The 20944-nt window shown below is 32.5% G+C and overlaps 3 protein-coding genes and 1 pseudogene across 3 annotated transcripts in view; 2 read left to right on the top strand and 2 right to left on the bottom strand.

Annotated features, from left to right (window-relative positions):
- The first annotated feature begins 839 nt into the window (after nt 1–839).
- On the top strand, nt 840–5807 carry LOC100812018 (cilia- and flagella-associated protein 20-like; annotated as a pseudogene).
- Nucleotides 5808–7068: 1261 nt separating this feature from the next.
- On the bottom strand, nt 7069–12480 carry LOC100804921 (putative disease resistance RPP13-like protein 1). The gene is made up of 3 exons (XM_026125048.2): nt 8821–12480; nt 7751–7924; nt 7069–7319 (listed from the first exon to the last, which is right to left on the bottom strand). The coding sequence occupies exons 1-2, from the start codon at nt 12359–12361 to the stop codon at nt 7920–7922; spliced, it is 3546 nt and encodes a 1181-aa protein (XP_025980833.1). The 5' UTR covers nt 12362–12480; the 3' UTR covers nt 7069–7319; nt 7751–7919.
- Nucleotides 12481–14917: 2437 nt separating this feature from the next.
- Nucleotides 14918–15822, bottom strand: LOC121173281 (putative disease resistance RPP13-like protein 1). Its single transcript, XM_041007938.1, has 2 exons — nt 15326–15822; nt 14918–15237 (listed from the first exon to the last, which is right to left on the bottom strand). The coding sequence occupies exons 1-2, from the start codon at nt 15594–15596 to the stop codon at nt 14918–14920; spliced, it is 591 nt and encodes a 196-aa protein (XP_040863872.1). The 5' UTR covers nt 15597–15822.
- Nucleotides 15823–17756: 1934 nt separating this feature from the next.
- LOC100802804 (SAC3 family protein C) overlaps nt 17757–20944 on the top strand; it is a 47591-nt gene continuing 44403 nt past the window's right edge. Inside the window, exon 1 of the mRNA XM_026125049.2 lies at nt 17757–17860. Within this exon, the coding sequence (XP_025980834.1) occupies nt 17851–17860 (10 nt within the window). The 5' untranslated portion in view covers nt 17757–17850. The remainder of the gene's footprint in view (nt 17861–20944) is intronic.

Below are 20944 nucleotides of genomic sequence, written 5' to 3'. Positions count from 1 at the left end.
CTAAGATAGAAAAATATTCACATGATTGAATAAAATTATATTACGCTTATATAATCTCTTTCAAGACCATGTGAATGAGTACTCGAGAGTCTAAAATTGATATTTAAACATAAATAATAAAATATTAAAATTGAAGGTGTACTATAATTAATTATTGAATCATAATAATGAATTTTTAAAATGTGTCACCATAAAATTTTTGAAGATACAATTGTTTTTTTTATTAATTAAACAGCTATTTAATATAGAAACAAATAAATTGTTTATTCATTCTAAATTTAGAAATTATAAACTTAACTTACTCAAATAAATTTAAAAATTATAAAGTTAATTTTAAAAAATAAGAGTAACATAAATTAAAATACTGAATCTCTTTCAATAGGATCGGAGATTCATAATAAATTTTGAAGTTATACACTTAATTTTTAAAAATAAGAATAACATTCCATTCTTCAAAATGCATTAAAATACTGACTCACTTTCAGAATGACGCGAAATGCATGTTTGCAAAAAATAAACAGATCTCATTATTTATCTAATTATATATGCTTATATATATGTGTGTAATTTCTTATCAAAGATAAATTAAAGATAAACAATTTTAATCTAACTATAGTTTGTTTATATATATTTAAAGACATTTATTTCTTATAAATTTTAATAATGATTGAAATTTATTTCATTAAGTGACAATAAAATAAAATAAAATAGACCAAAATAGTGTATTTTCGTTATAAAAATGTATTTATGGAAATCAAATATATTTTTTGAGGGGTGGAAATCAAATTGTTATTTAAGCCTTATATATTTAATTTAAATACTTATAAATCGTTGTTTGTTGTTCTGTAACGCAAGCAAGCAAAAACCTCGAAGATTTAGGGTTTCGCATTGCTACTTCGCGTTCGTTCATCTCTCTCTCACGCCTCGTAATCTTCGTTTGCTTTGTTTTTCGTTCCCTCTTTTCTTTCCTGAACCCGAGTCCATTCCGTTTAGATTCTTCTGTGTGGAATTGCGAGCTAATTTTGTGTCATGTTCTTTTTGTTGCAATTTTTTTTTTAAAAAAAATTAGGTTTTAAAATTGGCTATTGTTGTTTTGTTGGTTTTGGTGGTGCAGAAGATTTTCAAGAACACATTCCAATCTGGATTTCTTTCCATTTTGTACAGCCTTGGGTATGCTCTGTTTTGGCGTGTTTGTTTCATATTTCTGTTTCTCATGTTTGCTGTGATGAAGTTGCTGAAATTTCTCATTATTTTTTAATATTAGATAGGAGTAAACCTTTGCAGATATGGGACAAAGAAGGTACGTAATTTCTTGTTTGCAGTTACATCAAGTGGTAATATTTTGGGATTTGAATGCTTCAGAGTGAGGGATTGTGATAAGAAACATGCACATGTATAACAAAGTATGAAGTTATTACAATCTTAATTATTCATTTTCCAACCAATAATTGGACTTTATTGTCTGAAATACACCCCTTGTAAGATCAAATCTTCTGAGCTTGTTTTAAATTCAATACTCTGCCTTGCATTGTCTGAAATTATGACCGAATGATACTTAATTCTTGTTTTCAGAATTCTATTTATGGTTTATGTCATGAAGTATTAAGATTCCCACCGTGTGGCTGACTGATAGCAGACCTATAGTTAAACCAATGACTGGACTTTATTTTGAGCTTGTTTTAAATTCAATACTCTACCTTGCATTGTCTGAAATTACAACCTAATGATGCTTAATTCTCGTTTTCAGAATTTTATTTATGGTTTATGTCGTGAAGTAGTAAGATTCCCACCATGTGGCTGACTGATAGTAGACCTATAGTTAAACAGGTCAATGTTAGGAAGAGAAGGAGTAAGCCAATTGTAAACATAACTTAGTTGGAGTTGGTTAGGAGGTTTGCTATGGTCAGTTAAGGGGGCTATCCTATGTACCAGATGGTGGGAGCACTTCTTACCCTTCATTACCTCCCCCCCCCCCAAGGGCCAAAACGATACCATTTTTGTGGTGTCTCTTTTACCCGGCCCTAAAACACATATCGAGGCAGAAAAAGTTGTGTATTGGTGCAATTTCACACAGTTATGGCCGTGAAAGGCAGCACAACCACTGACAGCAAGGCGTGACACCACCTTCTGGAGTGGGGATGCTTGCTTTCACCAGCGTGACATGCTATTGATAACTATGGCTGGCACCCACAATCACCAATTTTTGTATGAAATTATAGACAAAACACATGCTAGCCTTATAATGATTGGAGTTTGGCTGATCCTAGGTCTTAGAAAATAAGACACACTGGGAGTATCAAGTTACCTCAATTTCCGAACTTCAATCTCCAGCCAATTTCTTTTCTAAAAATTTATAGAACATAATAACCACTTAAATTTGATCAAACTCTCATTCTGCACCATCACTCTCCACATCTAAGATCTCTTAATCACTATTCACCTCAGTGATTGTCTTTTCCTCTGCAATCTCTTCAATGACTTTGGATTGTTCTTCATTTTGTGAATTATCTGTAGCAACCGTTGTCTGATCATTTCAGACTCATCGTCGAACTTAGGTTCTATTCCAGATGGCATCCTAATGAGTAGCGACTAGTGAAGCTGCACCATTTAGTGGAACACCAACGTAAGAAACCAGTGTCCTACTATATGAGTGTTATTTAATTCAAAAGGATTGGACTGCAGCTTTTACAGGCAGAAAATGGAAACAAGTAACAACCCGAGATGAATCTCCTTGACACATTCTACCAAAGCTAATGCTCATCAATAAAAAAAATCCCTGTGGAAAGTCTAACCAAAATTCCACACTGTCATGCTAACCTTGCCCCTATATCTTGCTATAACATGTCAACTCAGCTCCTCCTCACCCTCCTAGAACCCCCTTCCTTTTAGTATAGACTATAGAATCCAATAGCAATAGGAGCAAAGGTCCTATCAGTTACACAAATCACTCAATTCCCCTTGCTTGTTCTCATGCACTCTGTTACATGAAGCATTTGATTCTCCTTGATTGCCTCTGTGCATTCTTCCCTAATCCTAATATAAACCATAGTGATTGGTGGTCACCTGACAGTACTTTCCCTAGAAGCCTTCAACTTGTCTTCAAGGTAAAATGTAGGAAACTATTCTTGCAGTCTTGTAGATATTCCCAAGAATTTTCAAAGTCAGGAAGGTCCTGCCATTTAATTAGGACTTCGGTGAGATCCTCTGTATTGATTCTGTAATCCAGCACCTTTGCTGCGTCAGGCTGTATCTCAAGCTCCCATTCATCACTCATCAGATAGAAAGGTAAGCAATGCTTGAATATCAACAGGTGTAGACAGCTGCTAGCAGGCAACTTCAATTACAAAGAACCTAGGACCTAGCTTTTCATTAACCGGCCTAACTAAATCTCCACATTGGTAGTATACATCCCCTTCTATACTTGTCACCTTATGTTTTCATTGTATTTTTGGCCAACATCAAGTTATGCTTGAGATCATCAACATCTGATCCTGTTCTGTCATTAAATGGTTAACCCTCTCATCAGTTGATGGAGTTGTGGGACTTCTAAATAGTATAGAAGGGATTTAGGACCCACCCCTTTTTAGACTAGGTTAGATCTGTAAACAAATTAGTCAAGAATGTATAGAATGACAGAGGGAAAAAAAGAATGGAAAAGAACGAATCTTCTGTATTATCAATTAAGGGAAAAAGAAACCAGGTACATGCAGTGGTGCCATGATTATTGGTGTTATACCAAAATACTCAGCCCAACTGAGACATTTGGCCATTGCTTACGCTTTGAAGTTGTTAAACATTGCAAATTCATCTCTATGCATCTATTGACAACCTTAGTGTGGCTATCAGGTTGAGGGTGGTAAGCCAAACTAAATTTGAGTTTGGTACCTTCCATCTTGAATAACTCAGTCCAAAATCAGCTGATAAGAAAGAGCCTGTCCCAGTCAGAGACTATTGATGATGAGCAGCCATGCAGTTTGACAGCTTCTTTAATAAAACTTCGGACACTTCCTTAGCCAAGTAAGGGTGACTTAAAACCACAAAATGGGCATATTTAGTGAATCTATACACTATAACCATGATAGTGTCCACTACATTGGCTTAGTTAACCCTCCAATAGTCCAATGAAATCCATAAAAATGTCTGGCCAAACCCGAATGGGTACTGGTAGTGGCTGTGATAGCCTGGCAGGAGATAGGGCTTGGTACTTGTTTCTTTGGCAGGTGCTCATACTGCTACATAATTGTGTATTACCATTATGCATGCCTTCAGATAAAAACAACCGAGTAATCCTCTTATAAATTCTGAAAAAACCCAAATGCCCTCCTATGGAAAAATCATGAAAGCTGGCCTCATAGTTAGCATATTTGTGGCTTGTTTGATTATAAGAACAATCTTTTTCATGTTCAAGGTAAATATTATGTGACTGATTTTTCTTGAACTTTGTTTAGTTGTGAATGCCCATGTTAAACGACCACAGGATGAAGACATACAATCCAATGTACTGGAAATAATTGGATCAAATATTCAGTCCACATACATTACATGCCCAGCTGACCCAGCTGCAACACTTGGTATAAAACTTCCATTCTTGGTTTTGATTGTCAAGAATCTAAAGAAGTATTTCACATTTGAGATTCAAGTTTTGGATGATAAGAATGTCAGACGACGATTTCAAGCCTCAAATTTTCAAGTGTGTAAGTCTGCCCATGTTTGTGTGTCGAATGGGTTTACCCACAACTTGCAGAATTTTAATTTCTTCCATATGTATTTTGTGCACGACTGCTTGCTTGTACCTAATATCATAGAGAACTTTGATTTTCTAAATAGTAATGCTTTGGCATGATTCTATTTTTGGGTCATTGTATTTTTTAGTTAGAAAGTCTTAGAGGAATCTTGGTTATGTTCCTCGAGTCTGATGAAATTCACATTTTTTTACTGCATCTACATTTAATTAGTTTGTATGTGCAGAATTGCATTGAGATTAAGTACATCTATTAAGTACAATCTTTCGTTTTTAAATCACCGTAAGACTGGGGAATATTAGTGTTAAAATAGTTCTTATTATCATCCAATGTCATTCTTTAGTTATACTGTGATGTTTATAAAAATAAAAAGATTAGGAAAATTATAACAACCATTTTTGCTAAAACAATCTTGATATGTTTTCTGAAATACATGGATCCCTTTTCTTTTTTAAATACTGTCAAATATGGATTACAAATGATTTCATGTTCTCTTATTTTCATGTCATAATAGGCTGTCACTCGGGTAAAGCCCTACATTGCACTATGCCACTGAGAATGATGAGGGGTGGAATCAAATCCAGTTTAACCTGGCTGATTTCACCAAGAGAGCATATGGTACTAATTATGTGGAGACACTGCAAGTTCAGGTCCATGCAAACTGTCGCCTGAGAAGGATTTACTTCTCTGACCGCCTCTACTCTGAAGAGGAACTCCCTCCAGAGTTCAAATTGTACCTTCCAATGCAGGTTAGACTTTAGAGATGCCCTCATTTGGATGACTAGTTCTGTTTATGTTTATCTTTTATTGTAAAGTGTATGTTATGAGAGTCTCTCTCTCTCTCTCTCTCTCTCTTTTTTTTTTTTTTTTTTTTTTTTTTTTTTTTTTTACTTTTTTTGGTAAAATCTCACCTTGTGCTTATCATCATGCAGAAATCATGAAAAAATGGGAGTTTGGAGTTGTAGCCTGGAGAAATTGATGTGATTTTATATGCGTACTACTAGTTGATTTTATTCTAAACTTTGTAATTATGTTGTGCTAGATTAATATTGCTCGTTCCAGTAACATTAAGTTGTGTTCTGATGCTTGTCTCTAATATTCATGTCTTTGTATGTTAGTTTCTAACCAAAGAAAGGATGATAGTGTTATAAATGCATTGCATTAATAATAGATATGCCTGATATCTGGTTATCTTAAGAATAAATAAAAAAATTCAAATAGAATAAACATTGAATATAAGTGGGTAGCGGGAATCAATAACAAAATACAAAATACGTTCTTGTTTAACTTAATGTAATGTATTTGCGAAGTTCTTATATTGGGTTTTCCTTCTTTAAAGAGAAGTTGGGATAGAAACAATTTTGTGTTTTTAAAAATTAAAGCTAATTATTACATTTTAAGAGTATAAAAGATAAGAACATAAAAATTAAAGACTATTTACAAACAAATGAAAGAAAAGTAAAATAGTTAATTTGGTGATTTTTGTTAAAACTTCAGCTTCATGAAAGTTGCTGTTTCTTTTTATACTAATCATTTATGTAAAGGGCCAAAACAAAAAGAAATAAGAGAGCCAAGGCTATTGTATTGTGCACTTTCATCATTATTTCATTTTTTAATCGGCTTTCCTGGATGCGATGGGAGGTGCAGGATGTAATGGTGGAAGTGCAGAAAATAAATTCCAAGAGACAATGATGTTTCTAAGTTCCACGGTGAAGGCTAAAAAAAATAGTGCTACAAAAGTTGAGATATAGTTAGTCATGTGGTATTGAGAATCAAAATGATTAAGTGAAAGAAATATCAAGGATTTCAATTGATGTATAGATTAACGCATTAAGTTCGAGACTGCAAAGATAAAGAGTGATTTACTACATGCAGCCAATGGTGCTTTTGGTTTGATTCATTAGCTAAATGACATCATGCAAATTAATGAAATGCATTTCTGTTTATATTTAAGTTTTAAACTTATATAATGAAACAAATTAAATTGCTTATTGCTCGTGGAGCTCTTCTAGTTAGATTTAATTTAGGGCCTAAAATCACATTTAACAATTTCAAAGCTTTGCAATAAAAGAAAAATAAAGTAAATACTTTTTTAGACGACAATTCTTTATAAAAAAAATTGGGAACAAAATTCATCTGTTAAATATCTGATCTGACAAATAATTCAGACGTCTACAACCACGAATAAAATTTGGGTTTAGAAAATAATTAGAGAGTATTTACATGGATTCAGATAGCTGAAGAGAGTTCCAAAGAAGTTAGAAGTATCATGAATTCACGATCATTAGTTTTAGAAGAAAACAAATTTGAAATTTTAGAAATGTACTTGCATGATGTAACCTCTGGAATTAATAAGTCAGTGAATTCCCAATAAAAGCAATACCCATAATCCTGTTACAAATTTAGCTGTACATAAACTAATGTTTAAAACAATTTAGAATAACCATGCATCTCATTAACCACCTGCACTCAAGGACTTTCAAAGGCACCAGTAGGACATTGGTCATCGAGCAATTTATCCTTTCCATGGACACAAGAAAATTTGAGTTTGACGACCTTCGCCAATTTCCTAGTTTCCTGGTAATCAGCAAACATGACCAGTAAATAAAACAATGTATTTTGACAGAATTCAACTACAAGGTGGAGCACAATGATGTTAGAAATTGTTGCACGTAAAAAGGAATAGACAAAAGGAGTTAGTTTGTGAAAGAAAGTGGATTCATACATATGCAAAAGTAAATCTTATTGTATTAATCTGTTAATGCTTGGGATATAACATCTATTAGACTTTTGTAGATTTTTACTCAAAGTCATCTCTGATCTGTGTAAGTTAAGCTATCCTCCCCCATTAATGTTAGGTGTCACTTATGCTACAATTAGATGCTATCTAGAGAGTAAAAATGTAAAACATTTCCAATAAACAAGATTGCAGCATAGGGATGAGTAACTATATGTAACAAGTAACTATTTGATTAGAAACAAGTAACTATATGTAACAGAGTGGATACCTTATCCAAAGCTAGACAATTTGGCGGCATTCAGTGGCTGGAATTTCTGCCATAGTATTCTGATGATACTTTTGACGTACAAACTATTACTCCCCCGATATTGATTAATCTTCAAAGTACAAACCAATTTGGAAATCTGTACTAACATAGCTCCTGATTGACAGCTCTTTCAATCTGATATCATAAATGCATTTCAATAATTAGATGAGAAGAATGGACATTAGTAGATTTTAAGAATCTAAGAGTTTCTTCGAAGTTAAGGAAACATTTGAAAACAGAAAGCTACATAATATGTTATTAGGTTAAATTACTTAATTGGTCCTTAAATTATTTTGGAATTTTCAAGTAAGTCCCTAAATTAAAATAGTAGGTCCCGGTGGTTATTAATCTGGCAGATTGAAACTGCCAGAAAATGACAGTTTATGGTAATTTTAAAAATCTTAGGGACTCGATTTAAAAACTTACATGATCAAGGACCTAATTATTATTTTTAGTTTAGAAACCTACCTGAAAATTTTAAAATATGATAGGGATCCACTGAATAATTTAACCATGTAATTAACAGAAAAACCGATATGTGGAAAAGTAACATGAGAACATCAAGCAAAAAAAGATGAGAAGAGACAGAAAATGAAGCCCAACCCACATCATAGGAAGCTCTGCAAAGCAAGACTGAGTTTGCAATGCATAGTATGATTTTTGAATGCCTTTTCATATTTAATATAAACAATATCATATTTCAAAAGCTACAAAGATACCACCGAGAATTAGCACCTGATGAATAGCTACAAAGTTATTATTTTAAAATTATCATTTTTTATATCTCTCTACCTATATTGACTCTCATTAATGTTTGTAGAGAAAATAATTAAGTAAAAATATACAGAAAAAAAATAATCAATACATCTAAAAATTAAAAAATAATCTTATAAAAAAAAGACAAATAAATTGTTATAAATAATCTTATAATTTGGAGCTGAGGAAGTATTAGATATAAAAGAAAAAAAAAGCTGACGCGTTAAGAAGCATGTAGAAGTTTGACGACAATTCTTAAACATCAACATCATTACCGTGTAACGACACGCGTTTAATGTGAGCAATCTTTGGCCAGTCTTCGCCTTTGGGTTCCCGGCAACGTTGTTTGAGCAACGGACAATTGTAAATGCTCAAAGTTGAAATGGATTTGGGCAGACCCTCCTCCGGTAAGCATTGGAGCCTGGGGCAGTTAGAAAGATGCAATTTCTTGAGAGAGGAGAGGTGGCAGAGACCTTTGTAGTCCAGTCTTTTTAGATCTTCACAATGACTGATGTCTAGAGTAACAAGAGAGTGTGGCAGTACACCTTCGTCAGGAAGACACTCAACATCCACTTTTCCAATAGATAATCTTTCTAGAGAGTGATTGTCTCCCAAGGCACTTTTCAATAAGGAGATAAGTTTGGAACTACCATAGAGACGCATATTTTTTAAATTTGATGGCAAACCTCCTTCGGGAAACATTTGAACTTTTGGACAATGAATTATCCACAGAGAATCAAGAGATGGAAGGAGGACATGCATTCCTTCAGGCAATGATTCTAATTGGGGGCACTCTATGATACTCAGAGTCTCGAGATGATTATGAGCGTGCCCCTGTGAAATCCTCTGTAGATTAGGACACTTCCTGATATAAAGGACCCCGAGTATTGGGAAGATATCTAAGTGAATGGTCGTTAGAGAGTCGCAGCCACCTATGATTTCCAACTTTACAAGGAAATCATAGCAACTGTGCATGGGAATATTCTTATTTGAACAAGCGTAATTGTGTCCAATCTGTTCGAGTAAAGCTGCCTCCACGTTGTAACCTTCAATGGTAAGCACTTTCAAAGTTGTCGGATGATCAATTTGCAGCTTTCCACAGTCTCCTAGGAATAATTGATGAATATCAGGGGCACTGAGAGCAGAAGGTACAAGTTGTTCGCACCCAGAAATCTTTAGATCATTTAATTGACATAGTTGCTCTGGCAAGTGCCCTTTCAGCTTGGGACAATCCTCTATATAAAGACGTTGAAGACGTGGAAAAGCACCTGTCATACATTCCCATTCTTCCCATTCCTTCATATCGTAGAACTCCAAAGATTCCAAGGATGTAAATGAACAAGAGCTACTACCGTAAAAATCAGCATTAATACTCACAATCCCATCAAGCCCTCCAATTAAAAGCTCCTTCAGAAGTGGCAAAAGTCCAAGGGGAGGCAAACATAGGCAATATTTACAGTTCTTCAAGCTTAACCACACCACATTACATAATGAATTATCCAATAACCAACTAGGAAATTGAGTACCACCGTAGTTCCCGATTGACAATTTCTCCAAATGTCTTGAAGGTTGCAGATTCTCAAGTACTTGTCTTTCTTTTATTGAATCATCAAGGTTCTGGTGCTCATTCCATTTTAACTCTAGATCCAGAAGATGAGTTTTATTTTTCAAATCTGCGGCCAATGCATCCAAGGGATTCACAATATTTTGCAGCTCCTCAATTGATAGCCTTCCATGAAGATTGAGTTCCCCTAGCTGTTGAATACTGCAGTTGTCGCTGCCCATTCCAACATAAAACGAACTCAACACCTGAAGATTCTTCAGTTTTCCAAAATGCATTGGCATCTTTCTCACTTTAGTGTACATAAATTCAAGACAGCGCAAATTGGTGAGTTTATGCAAATTTGAGGGTAGCTCCTCCAAATGGTCACAAGAATTCAGCTTCAAGACTTGCAAGTTACAGAGAAAACAAATTGAATCAGGCAGTTTTTTTATGTAAGTTTTAGAAAGGTCTAACGAACGAAGATGCTTAAGATTGCCTACAGAGTCAGGCATCTCTATAAGATCACAACGAAACAAAGATAAGATGCGTAAGAACTTAAACTTGGAGCACAACTCATCTACTAGTTTCCTACAACCCCAAATATACATATCTCGTCCTGGAAGTGTGGGCATAAATGTCCGTAGCCTTTTAGCATGATATAAACTCCCGTACCCATCAAAATATTGATGGTATTCAGGTACAAATGAAAAATGACGGACTTTTGATATACTTTTTGTTTTATCAACTCCTAATCTGAAACAGATGTCCCCACAAACATATTTTGCCAAATCATTGAGAAGATCATGCATGACAAAACACTTTTCTCTACTTGATCGTTGAAAGAAGGACCTTGATAATAGATCATTGAAGTATTGTTCACCAATTTCTTCTTGAGGAGTACTCTCTTGAGAGCATTGTACAAAATTTTCAGCCACCCATAACTGAATTAAGCTATCCTTGTAAAACTCGTGATCTTTAGGGAATAAGGCACAATAAGCGAAACATCTCTTGAGATGAGAAGGAAGATGGTAATAGCTCAACAATAAAGCAGGGATGATTTTACTATCTTCTTTCGGTAACTCCCATATCTTGCTTTTCAATACACCTTCCCATTGTGAAACAGATGGCTTTGTGTGTAAAAGACATCCAACTGTTTCTAAGGCTAGAGGCAACCCTTGGCACTTCTCAACTATCTTTATACCAATCTCCTTCAGCTGCTCATTCAACTTAGGATAATCATCTTGGAATGCATGCTGAGCGAAAACTTGCCAGCTGTGATCTTCTTGTAATTGCTTTAGTTCATGTACTTTGTTTGACTGCATGATTGAAGCAACCTTGTTACTGCGAGTCGTGACAAGAATTTTACTTCCCTTAGCCCCGTATTTAAGAGGAGTTTGTAAAGCCTTCCATTGGTCTCGATCTTCGTTCCAAACATCATCCAGAACCAGAAGATATTTATTCCCCGACAACTTTTCTTTCAATCTTCCATGAACCATTTCTAGGTCGTCTCCACTGTCTTCTTTTGATTTAGTGATTTTGTTAAGAATTGTCTTGGTTAACATCAAAACATCAAAATCATCCGAAACACAGACCCAGACTTTGATGTCAAATTTAGCCTCCTGTATCCTTGGGTTGTTATATACATGTTGGGCAAGCGTGGTCTTACCCATCCCACCCATTCCCACAATCGAAAGTATTGATATCTTGTTATGATTGTCAGTGTCAGAAGTCAGCCAATTAAGGATTATTTCTTTGTCATCATCTCTGCCATAAATAATACTTTCAACCACCAAAGATGTGGATGGCAATTTCTGTGACACTTTACTACCCGATCCTGATCCAACCCCAACATGACTAACATTTTTCAAACCTAGATCATTCTTTTGGTCTAAAAGAGAATCTAGGTCATCAAGGACATCTATGATCCTTGATTCAAAATCGCATACCTTGCTAGCACTGGTCTGGGATTCAGCTTCCAACTCAGTTTTGGAGAATTCGCAGTCTATTTCATCCAACAGATCCTCGGTATCAAGCAACACGTCTCTGACGTCATCAAGCCATGCTTTCACATATGCATCAGTGAACTGCTTTTGTTCTGCATCATCAACCACAGCATTGACGGACACCAGCTTCCTCTTCAACTTTTTCAGCAGCCTCCCATCGAGCTTTCTTCCAAGAAAGTAATCCAAAACTTGATGAGAATCCAGCTTGTCAAACAGCACCTGAAGGACAGCACCAAAAAGAGCACCACCAAGGGTTTCTAGTACTGGCATGGTTGGAGAAAGAAAGTGGTTGAACCCAAAAGAAGAAAGGGTTGTGAAAATTGGAAGTAAGAAAGGGTAATGCAGATAGAGAAGGGTCAATAGTAAGAACAGGCAATGAAATATGTAGCAACTTTAGTGGTTTTAGTCAACTTGGGTGGCTAACTTAACAATAATTTGAGACATAACGTTAACGTGCCGACAAAATCGTGAAAGGAACCTATTGGACAACAGAACAAAGAAGAGCAAACTCTGTTCACATTTATTAAAGACTCAGTTTTTTAAACAGTATATTATTATGAAACGAAATTTTAAACTACATTTTTAAAATTAAAATATTAATGTAAGTTATGCATGTCATGTCATGCGGGAACTATAGATATCAAATAGATTTAAATATGTTAGCGTTAATAAATATATGATTTTTATGTTTATTTTGTGTTACGTTTTTTAATAAAATAATAATTTTATTTTTGTTCTTTTGATATTTATTATTTTTAATAAGTTAGTAGATTTTATATATGTTTTTTGATAAAAAAAATCATTTAATATTAATCCGGACTACAAAAAAATTGACTAATCTATTATGGAACAAAGATAAAGTTTGTTACTTAATCCGGAAATAAAATAAAATATTAATAATTAAAAATAAAATTATTAATTTAATTGAGAATCAACTTAAAACAAAAATTTATTTAAAAAATATACAAAAATTAAAAATTAAAAAATATATTTAAACCTATCAAACATCTTATATACATGTATATTTGTTTCATTTATGTACACCCTTACTTTACTTGTAATGAAAAATATTAAGCATTTTTAGTGCGTGAGTCAATTTCAATGACTAACTTATCAATAAATAAACTCAAGGAACCTAACATCTAACATGTATATCAGCCATGAGAGCGTGCCAGCTAACATAATTACAACATAATTATGGAATGCAGAGAAGACATTCACAAATATATAAATAATTAATAAGTAACTCTGATCAAGTGGATTGGTTCTGAAAGACGTTTGCAGAATCAAATATAAGATACGTATTTGGATTTCTTTGATTTATTGAGATCTTCTCATTAAGTTGACTTCACCAAATATTTAGGTAAATTTAGTGTGGTGAATCTATTTATAATATATAAATTTGATCAAACAATTGTACCATGATGAATTGTGACAATCATGATGAAATATGTATTAAATAACTAATAATTTGAAATTTAAATCTAAATAAAATGTTGTTACAATTTTTAATCTATACTTTTAAATTTCATTTAATTAACATTTATTATCCGTGATTAATTTGTGATTAATTATTATTAATTATTATTTAATTAGTAAAAAAAATAAAGGCAAACATTTGTTAGTATGATCATGTATTTAAAACATCAATGGAAAATATGAGTTCAAAATGATTGAAGAAATTATCAAATAAAAAATAAAGTAAAATCTAATAATAATAATAATGTACATTTAAAAATAGATGTTTTCAATACTTGTAAGGAACATATTGTAAAAAAAAAAATACTTGTACGGAACAAAAGTTGATTTATTTTCTGCATTATTATCTATGTCGAATAATTAGAGCCAACTATAACATTTTACATTATAATATTATCAAATATCAAAATTTTAAACTTATATATGTGATATCCAAGTATGTAGAATGACTATTAACATGATATGTAGCTAAATTACTGCAGACTAAGAAGAAGAGGGAGTATGAAAAAAAATAGGTAAGTGATTTACATAATTTACCTTTATAGTCCTTTAGTGAAGCTAAATCAGATAAATTGCTACAATACTTCTTGCATTTCATACACAAAACTTATCTCTTCTGTTATACAAATAATAATAAAAGTAATTTATCTATTAGGAAAAAGAAACAATTAAATCATCCATGCAACACCCGGTTTAAATCTAGTTAGTCAAATTCCGTGACTAACTCATTCAGAAATAAACGCAAGGTATCTAGATCTAACATTGCACATATATTTAAGCCATGACAACGTGTTTACTGACAAAGTGACAATCATGAAAACAACAAATCAGACAACTCAACAAAGCATGGCAAACCCAAATCTAAATAAACAAGTGACCCGGATTAATTTTTATTTTCGTTTCTATCCCTCCTTTTTTTCAGGTCCTCATATTTTTATATAATCTTTTTGCCTCTGGCATAGTCTATGTGATTCAATTATCATTGTAATCAGTCTATTTCTTTATTTCTACGGGGACTGTGTTCAATCTGTCCATTATTCAGTCATTTTTATATTTGCAACCTCAAAGGTAATTCTGAGCCATAATTGTTTTTAACAAAAATAGTTTGAGTTATTTCTTTTAACAAGAATGGTTCCTAGCTAGTTGAGATTGATTTGGTAGTGTAAAACTGAAATGCATTTGGAACGCACACATTCAATTCAAACTTTCTGATTTGTCCTATCAACAACATAGCCATAAACCAGAGTCATTCATTATACAGGCTGTGTAGTCTTAACCATCCCGCCCATACCCATGATTGAAAGTGTTGATAGCTGGCTTCGATTGTAAGTGTCAGTTGTCATCAAATTAAGGATAATTTCTGTCATTATCTCTTCCATAAATGACACTTTCAGTCACCAAAGATATTGATGGCAATTTCTGTGACACTTTACTACCTGATCCAACCCCAAGACCACTAGCCTCTTTCAAACCAAGATCACCCTTTTGGCTTGAGAGAAATTCAAGGTCAGCAAGGACTTGTTTCATCCTTGATTCAATTTTCATGTTAAATGAACTGAAAGATGTTTCGAAGAAACTCGATTCCTTGCAGGTACAGGTTTGAGATTCAGAATCATTCTCCACAGCCCATTTGTTGATTTCATAGTCTATTTCATCCAACAGATCCTCTGCATCAAACATAGCATCTGCTACGAATAGAGGACTAAGCTATACTATGCTAACTACACTAAAAGGTGATTCATAATTTTTCTCTACCTTTCTTCGTTGCATTCATTCTATTTATAGGAATATCAGCATCTTTGACAGCAACAAGCCACTCTCTCACCCTTGGATCCCTGAACTGCTTTTGTTCTGCATCATCAGCCAGAGCATCAATGGACCGTAGCTTCACCTTCAACTTGTTCAGTAGCTTCTCATCGAGTTTTCTTCCACGAAAGTATTCCAAAACCTGACGAGAAACCAGCCTGTCAAAAACAACCTGAAGGAAAGAAGAAAGAAGAGCACCACCAACAAATTCTGCTGCCATGGCCGGAGAGGGAATGACCAAATTTTAGAAGAGAGGATTGTGAAAATTGCAAGTGCAGCTTGGTTATGTGATATGTGAACGACTAACTTCCTTGTTCGACTCTCTTTATTGACTATTAAGCTACTTTTGGTGCAATATTCAACTTCGGTGCCTAACTGATCAATCTATTAATGGATAAATAGTTAAATTGGTCCTCCTAGGTTTGCAGACAAATTAATCTTTAAAGATGAAAATTTTAAATTTATCATACTTTTTGTGCATTCAAACTGAATTTGTATTTTCTATATTTGAGGGACCAATTTATTATTGAATCGATATTGAAGATAAATTTAACTATTTACCCTCAATAATTAATCTATTTATAATCTATAATTTATGAGACAGAAAATATAAAATTGCCACCTCAGAAATTTAGAATACTAGAATTCTTCAACTATAGCATTTTTGCTTGTGGGATACTTCTGTTATTTCACCTTTTTGCTTTTATTATTGAAAGAATTTCACCTTTTGCTATACCCTCTTTAAAACCTAATTAAATATCATCTCATCAGTTTGTAGACTCTCATCAAAATCTGTCCATATCATTCTCTAAACCATCTCTCTTTCTTCCTCCATCTTCACGGTTTCTCAATCCTCAATCAGCTCCATTGTTGCCAATCCATAACAAATTACTGCATGCAGCATCAACCAACAGTGATGACATAAGTAATTATAATAGAAAAATGCTAATAGCACACTCCTTTTGAACATACTCTCTTTCCAGCACTCCTTTCTTTTCTTTTCTTTTTTAATTTTTTGATACGGCCAACTTGGGATGTTAGAAATCACTTTTCTTAATGTCAGATGGAAAAATTGACTCTTGTAATTACAAATTAATGATGAATATATAACTGCTAATTAAGTATAAATTAAAATTATCAGTTGCTGATTACCAACTGTAACAACACTACACTTTAAAATCTCGTTATGACAATTGTAGGATTGCTTTTCATATTAAAATATTTAATCCAAACTTTAATTTCACTATTATTTTCTTTAATTTCATTAATGTTTTTTTAATTTCATTATTATTTTCCTTTGACACTTTCGACCGTAATTGAACCGATTTTAAGAAAATAATGTTAATAATTAAATAATACATTAAACAGTATTAAATAAATATAACATCATAACATTGTAACATTAAAAAATAAAACAAAATGTTATTTCTTAGATTGTTAACATTTAAAAGTACACATAAAAATCTAAATAAAAAATATCGATTAAAAAACTTGTTTAAATTTTAATAAAATACAACAATATTTATTAACATTAACAAGTTTATATTTAGATTTAAAATAATAAATTATATAATGTAAAATTATAAGAAATCAGTATATAAAAAAATTAAATTATATCCATGTTTTAGAAGAAAAATTAATTGATAAAATAATTTATACGCACTTGTAATTCTTTCTGTTGTATGTACATTACTATTTGATTTATATTCATGTAATTATATGCATGTTATTTCCTCAATCCTATGATTTAATGTTATGAAACTGTATCATTTGAAGATTTAGAAACACTACAACTTTAACATTCTTCATCTTCTCTTATTGGATGTAAGCATCAAACACTACTCAAGAATATGACAAATAATATCTATCAATCATCTTAAATTCTCTTTTCTATTTTTTAATATTTTTTAAAAAAAAAATTAATCATTAAAAATAAATTTATATTACAGTTTAAATTATTGATTATAAATAGAAAATATAATTTATATAATAATTTTTAATTATAATAAATGTAATTATACTATAATTTATACATTGAAATTTATTTATTATAAATTTAAGTTATAAATTTCTATTTCTTTTAACACAAATCTTGAATTTTAATTTAAAAATAAAGATAAAAATAATAGATGGAAAGAGATGAATGGTTAAAAAAATTAGAGTGGTCGATTGAAATAATCTAATTTTTTAGTTTCTTAAATTATATTTGAAATTAAAAATATATTATTTGAAAGGAAAAAAATTATAAATTAAATTAAAATAAGACATCTGACTCAATAAAAAATAAATAACAATTCTAAAAAATTATTATGTAAATTTCCTAAAACCACTTTCCTTAATAATTGCTCAAACCATTTGCCGAAAGGGGCACTCCTTCTTCTAGTAGTGGCAACAGAGCTTCTGCCTCTGTTATCAGTAACACGCAAGAAGACGATGCACAACCATCTTCCAATTTTCTTGGAACATGTCCTTACATGTGCCCAGGATAACGAGATCTTATGCTCCGGCCGAAAGGAAAGTAAAATCTGGTCCGCCAAGGATCGATCTCGAATAATACCGGAAAGATTTACCTTAACTTCATCATATTAATCGCTTGTGCCCAATCACTTGGTTAGATAAACATTCTAATAATAATATCTAATGTATGGAAATGAAATCAATTGATGAGAGACATGTTCACATACTTAGTGTCCGATTGTGCCTCGATCAGAATTATATCTGAAGTAGAATATCTGAGGGAAACCGAGAGAGAGTGGGATTGCTCTCAATGTAATAATTTTTTTGGCAGTTATTGTCAATTGAATTATGAGGTCAATGAAGAAAATATCATTAAATGGTTTCCTTTTGGGTGCTAAATCCTTTCTGATGTATACTGAAGATACTAGGTTAGTATATGAGGTAACAATGTTTGTGCTGGTGAAGCTAAGGCGGCAGAAAGAAAATGATGCAAACTGCAAAGGACTCGGTCAAGAGTGCTGATGTGAAGAAGCTGTTTTGTTTGATGATTATTGTGGTTCTGTTGTTTTTTTATCGGCAAATGTTAGTTTGTTAGAATGTTAGTTTTATTAGTAGATTGGATTGAACTCGGGACCTTTCGCCTTTTCCCTTCTTCCTTAACCATCCAACCAATCTTATATCTTTTGGTTGTATTATTTTATATTTATATTGCATTGGTGTCTGGTGAAGTGATGCAGTTTTAAGGACACTTATTCACAAGGTTATGGTTGCGATTACTAATGTGGCTGAAAATTGTAAGTAAATGTGGCTCATGCAGTCCAATTGCGAAAGGGAAAAGGGACAGAAGGGAGTTGCATTTTGTTTTGTATCACTTGAGAACTGAGCTTTATCTCTGTTCATTTTCATAAAAGAAACAAAATCATTCTCTTTCTTTTCTCTATTTTCACTCTGGGTTCCTAACAATATGGAATGTAAATTTAGCGAAATGTAAATTAATCCCGGCTCTGAAGTGAAAATTGGAGATCATGTTGGTGTTACTTGAGATTGAAAGATGCTGCTCAAGCTTAAAGGAAAATTTTATGTCGCAACCATATGGTTACAAATGCTTTATTGTATTGATTTTTAACTGAGTATCACAGAGATGAAAATGCTGCAATTTTAAGAATGAAAATTTAAGAGTTTTAGTACTGTTCTTTTTCTATTTTCTCTTTCTATCTCCTTCTCTTTTCCTTGATGTGTTGAAACCCATTTAACTATTGGTTCCAAAAACAACCGTACCAAAATAGCAACTCTCACATCTGTATGTTCGCTGTGACAGTAAGGAGATTCAAGACTACTTAACTAATTAGATACTCGCCCTTTTTTTCTAGTCTTAATATTTTATTTCATCGTATTTTCTAAAATAATATTATAATGATTTTGGGTCTGTCTTTTTAATTTCTTGGAAGTTATGGCGTTTCTAAATTAAAACTAATATAATGATTTTGGTGGTGTCTGATAATTTTTCTCGGAAGTTGTGGCGTCAGTATGTAAGCTAGGTGCCTTTGAATTCGAAGAACTTATTTCGTTACAAATTGGATTTCTTAATGGTATACAAAAATGTCTCCTCACCAAAGGGTGATAGACTATATACACTGGGTCGAAGGCCAGCCATTTTGAAATGTGGTCAAACAAATGTCCATAAAACATATACTTATTGTGTTTATTGAAAACATATAATTAAAATAATGCGATATTTTTATAAAAATTAATATTAATAAAAAGAAAATTATTCTCAAGTTGAATAAACCTTTAAGTGCCTTAGTTTTTTTTTAAAAAAAAATCGACTCTTTTTAAATTTTGATATAAAAGAATTCTAATTTTCAATCTTGAGTAGAGAATTGCATCAAGAAAACTAATTAATAACTTCTTTTATATTTTTCATGATAGATGCTGTACTTTTTTCTTTTTTCTTTTTCTTTTTTGGTATTTCAAACGACCCATGAATGCCTTCGATTCGGATTCTTTGCAGTAGGAAGAAACGTGCATTCACGCAGTCGAACAATAAAAACTGTTTGATTAAGATCTGGCGGTTCATAAATCATTTGGATAAATTTAATTTAAATACACTTTTAAAATACCAACTGAAATCAGACAGTCCATATTTCGGATGGCATGACAGCAGAGAATTCAAATCCGAACTTCTTATAGTTTATTGACATGTTATAATTTGACATCACCAAATTTTCACATCTGATAATGTTAGCCTTGCACATATAAGCTTAGTTAGACATTATGGTTTGTTCAAAACTCTAAGTATGATTAGTAACTTCTTTAAAGATTAAATCGGGGTATTTGGAAGAATTTCAAAGGGACTTGACTAGGAGTGGTCTAAATTACTCCGAGTAAAAGTATTCCTTAAAAGATAATTGGTGTAATATATCAACCGTCCTAAAATACATAATTAATTGCATTAACTATCTATGTCACTGTGTAATTCCATTTTTGTTTGAAGTAAGTTAGACAACCCTAAACATGACAAACTCATTTGTTTAGTTAGCACTTACAATGGAGTTTTTATATCCGTTGCATGGTCAAATAATTATAATATAAAAGTATAGAGTGATATGATTTTTTTTTATTTGCAAATATTGAAAATGAATAGCGGAGAATGCTTAATTACTACGGTTCACATGGCTGGAATCTCAGCTATTGAAACTGCTTTGGTCAGGAACTGTCATTCCCTGTGGCTGGAATGCGACTCTTAGTTGGTTATTCATGCTGTAAATAACCCTTCTCTTGTTTCTTGGAAGCTGAGAAGCAGATGGAACAAACAGTATTTTAAACTCTTCTCTCATTAGATTTAGAGCCAGCTACTCACATTTATAGGGAAGACAATCAATGTGCAGACCATATTGTCAATTTTTCTGTTCATAATTAATACACAATCTTTTTGGTGGAACTCTATTACTCCTTTTTGTTCTCAGCCTTAACCCCGAAATGTAAAGTATTTTCCTTGACATGAGTATTGGTATAATTCCGCCATAATGTTTTGTTATTGGGATGTGCCTCCTTTTTTTTATATACTTGCCTTCCACTTTTCTAAAAAAAAATGTTCATAAAGTTCCAATC

This window comes from Glycine max, chromosome 13 (genome assembly GCF_000004515.6).
Source record: "Glycine max cultivar Williams 82 chromosome 13, Glycine_max_v4.0, whole genome shotgun sequence".
NCBI lineage: Eukaryota > Viridiplantae > Streptophyta > Magnoliopsida > Fabales > Fabaceae > Glycine > Glycine max.
Note: the sequence above shows the minus strand (reverse complement) of the source record. Positions and strands in the feature narration are given on the sequence as shown.

Bases quoted from the DNA above. Each gene is read 5' to 3' on its own strand.
- LOC100804921 (XM_026125048.2), bottom strand. From the start codon at position 12,361: ATGCCAGTACTAGAAACCCTTGGTGGTGCTCTTTTTGGTGCTGTCCTT.
- LOC121173281 (XM_041007938.1), bottom strand. From the start codon at position 15,596: ATGGCAGCAGAATTTGTTGGTGGTGCTCTTCTTTCTTCTTTCCTTCAG. The intron at 15,238-15,325 runs GTAGAGAAAAAT...TGTTTGATGCAG, and splicing joins AATGAATGCAACGAAGAAAG to AGGATCTGTTGGATGAAATA.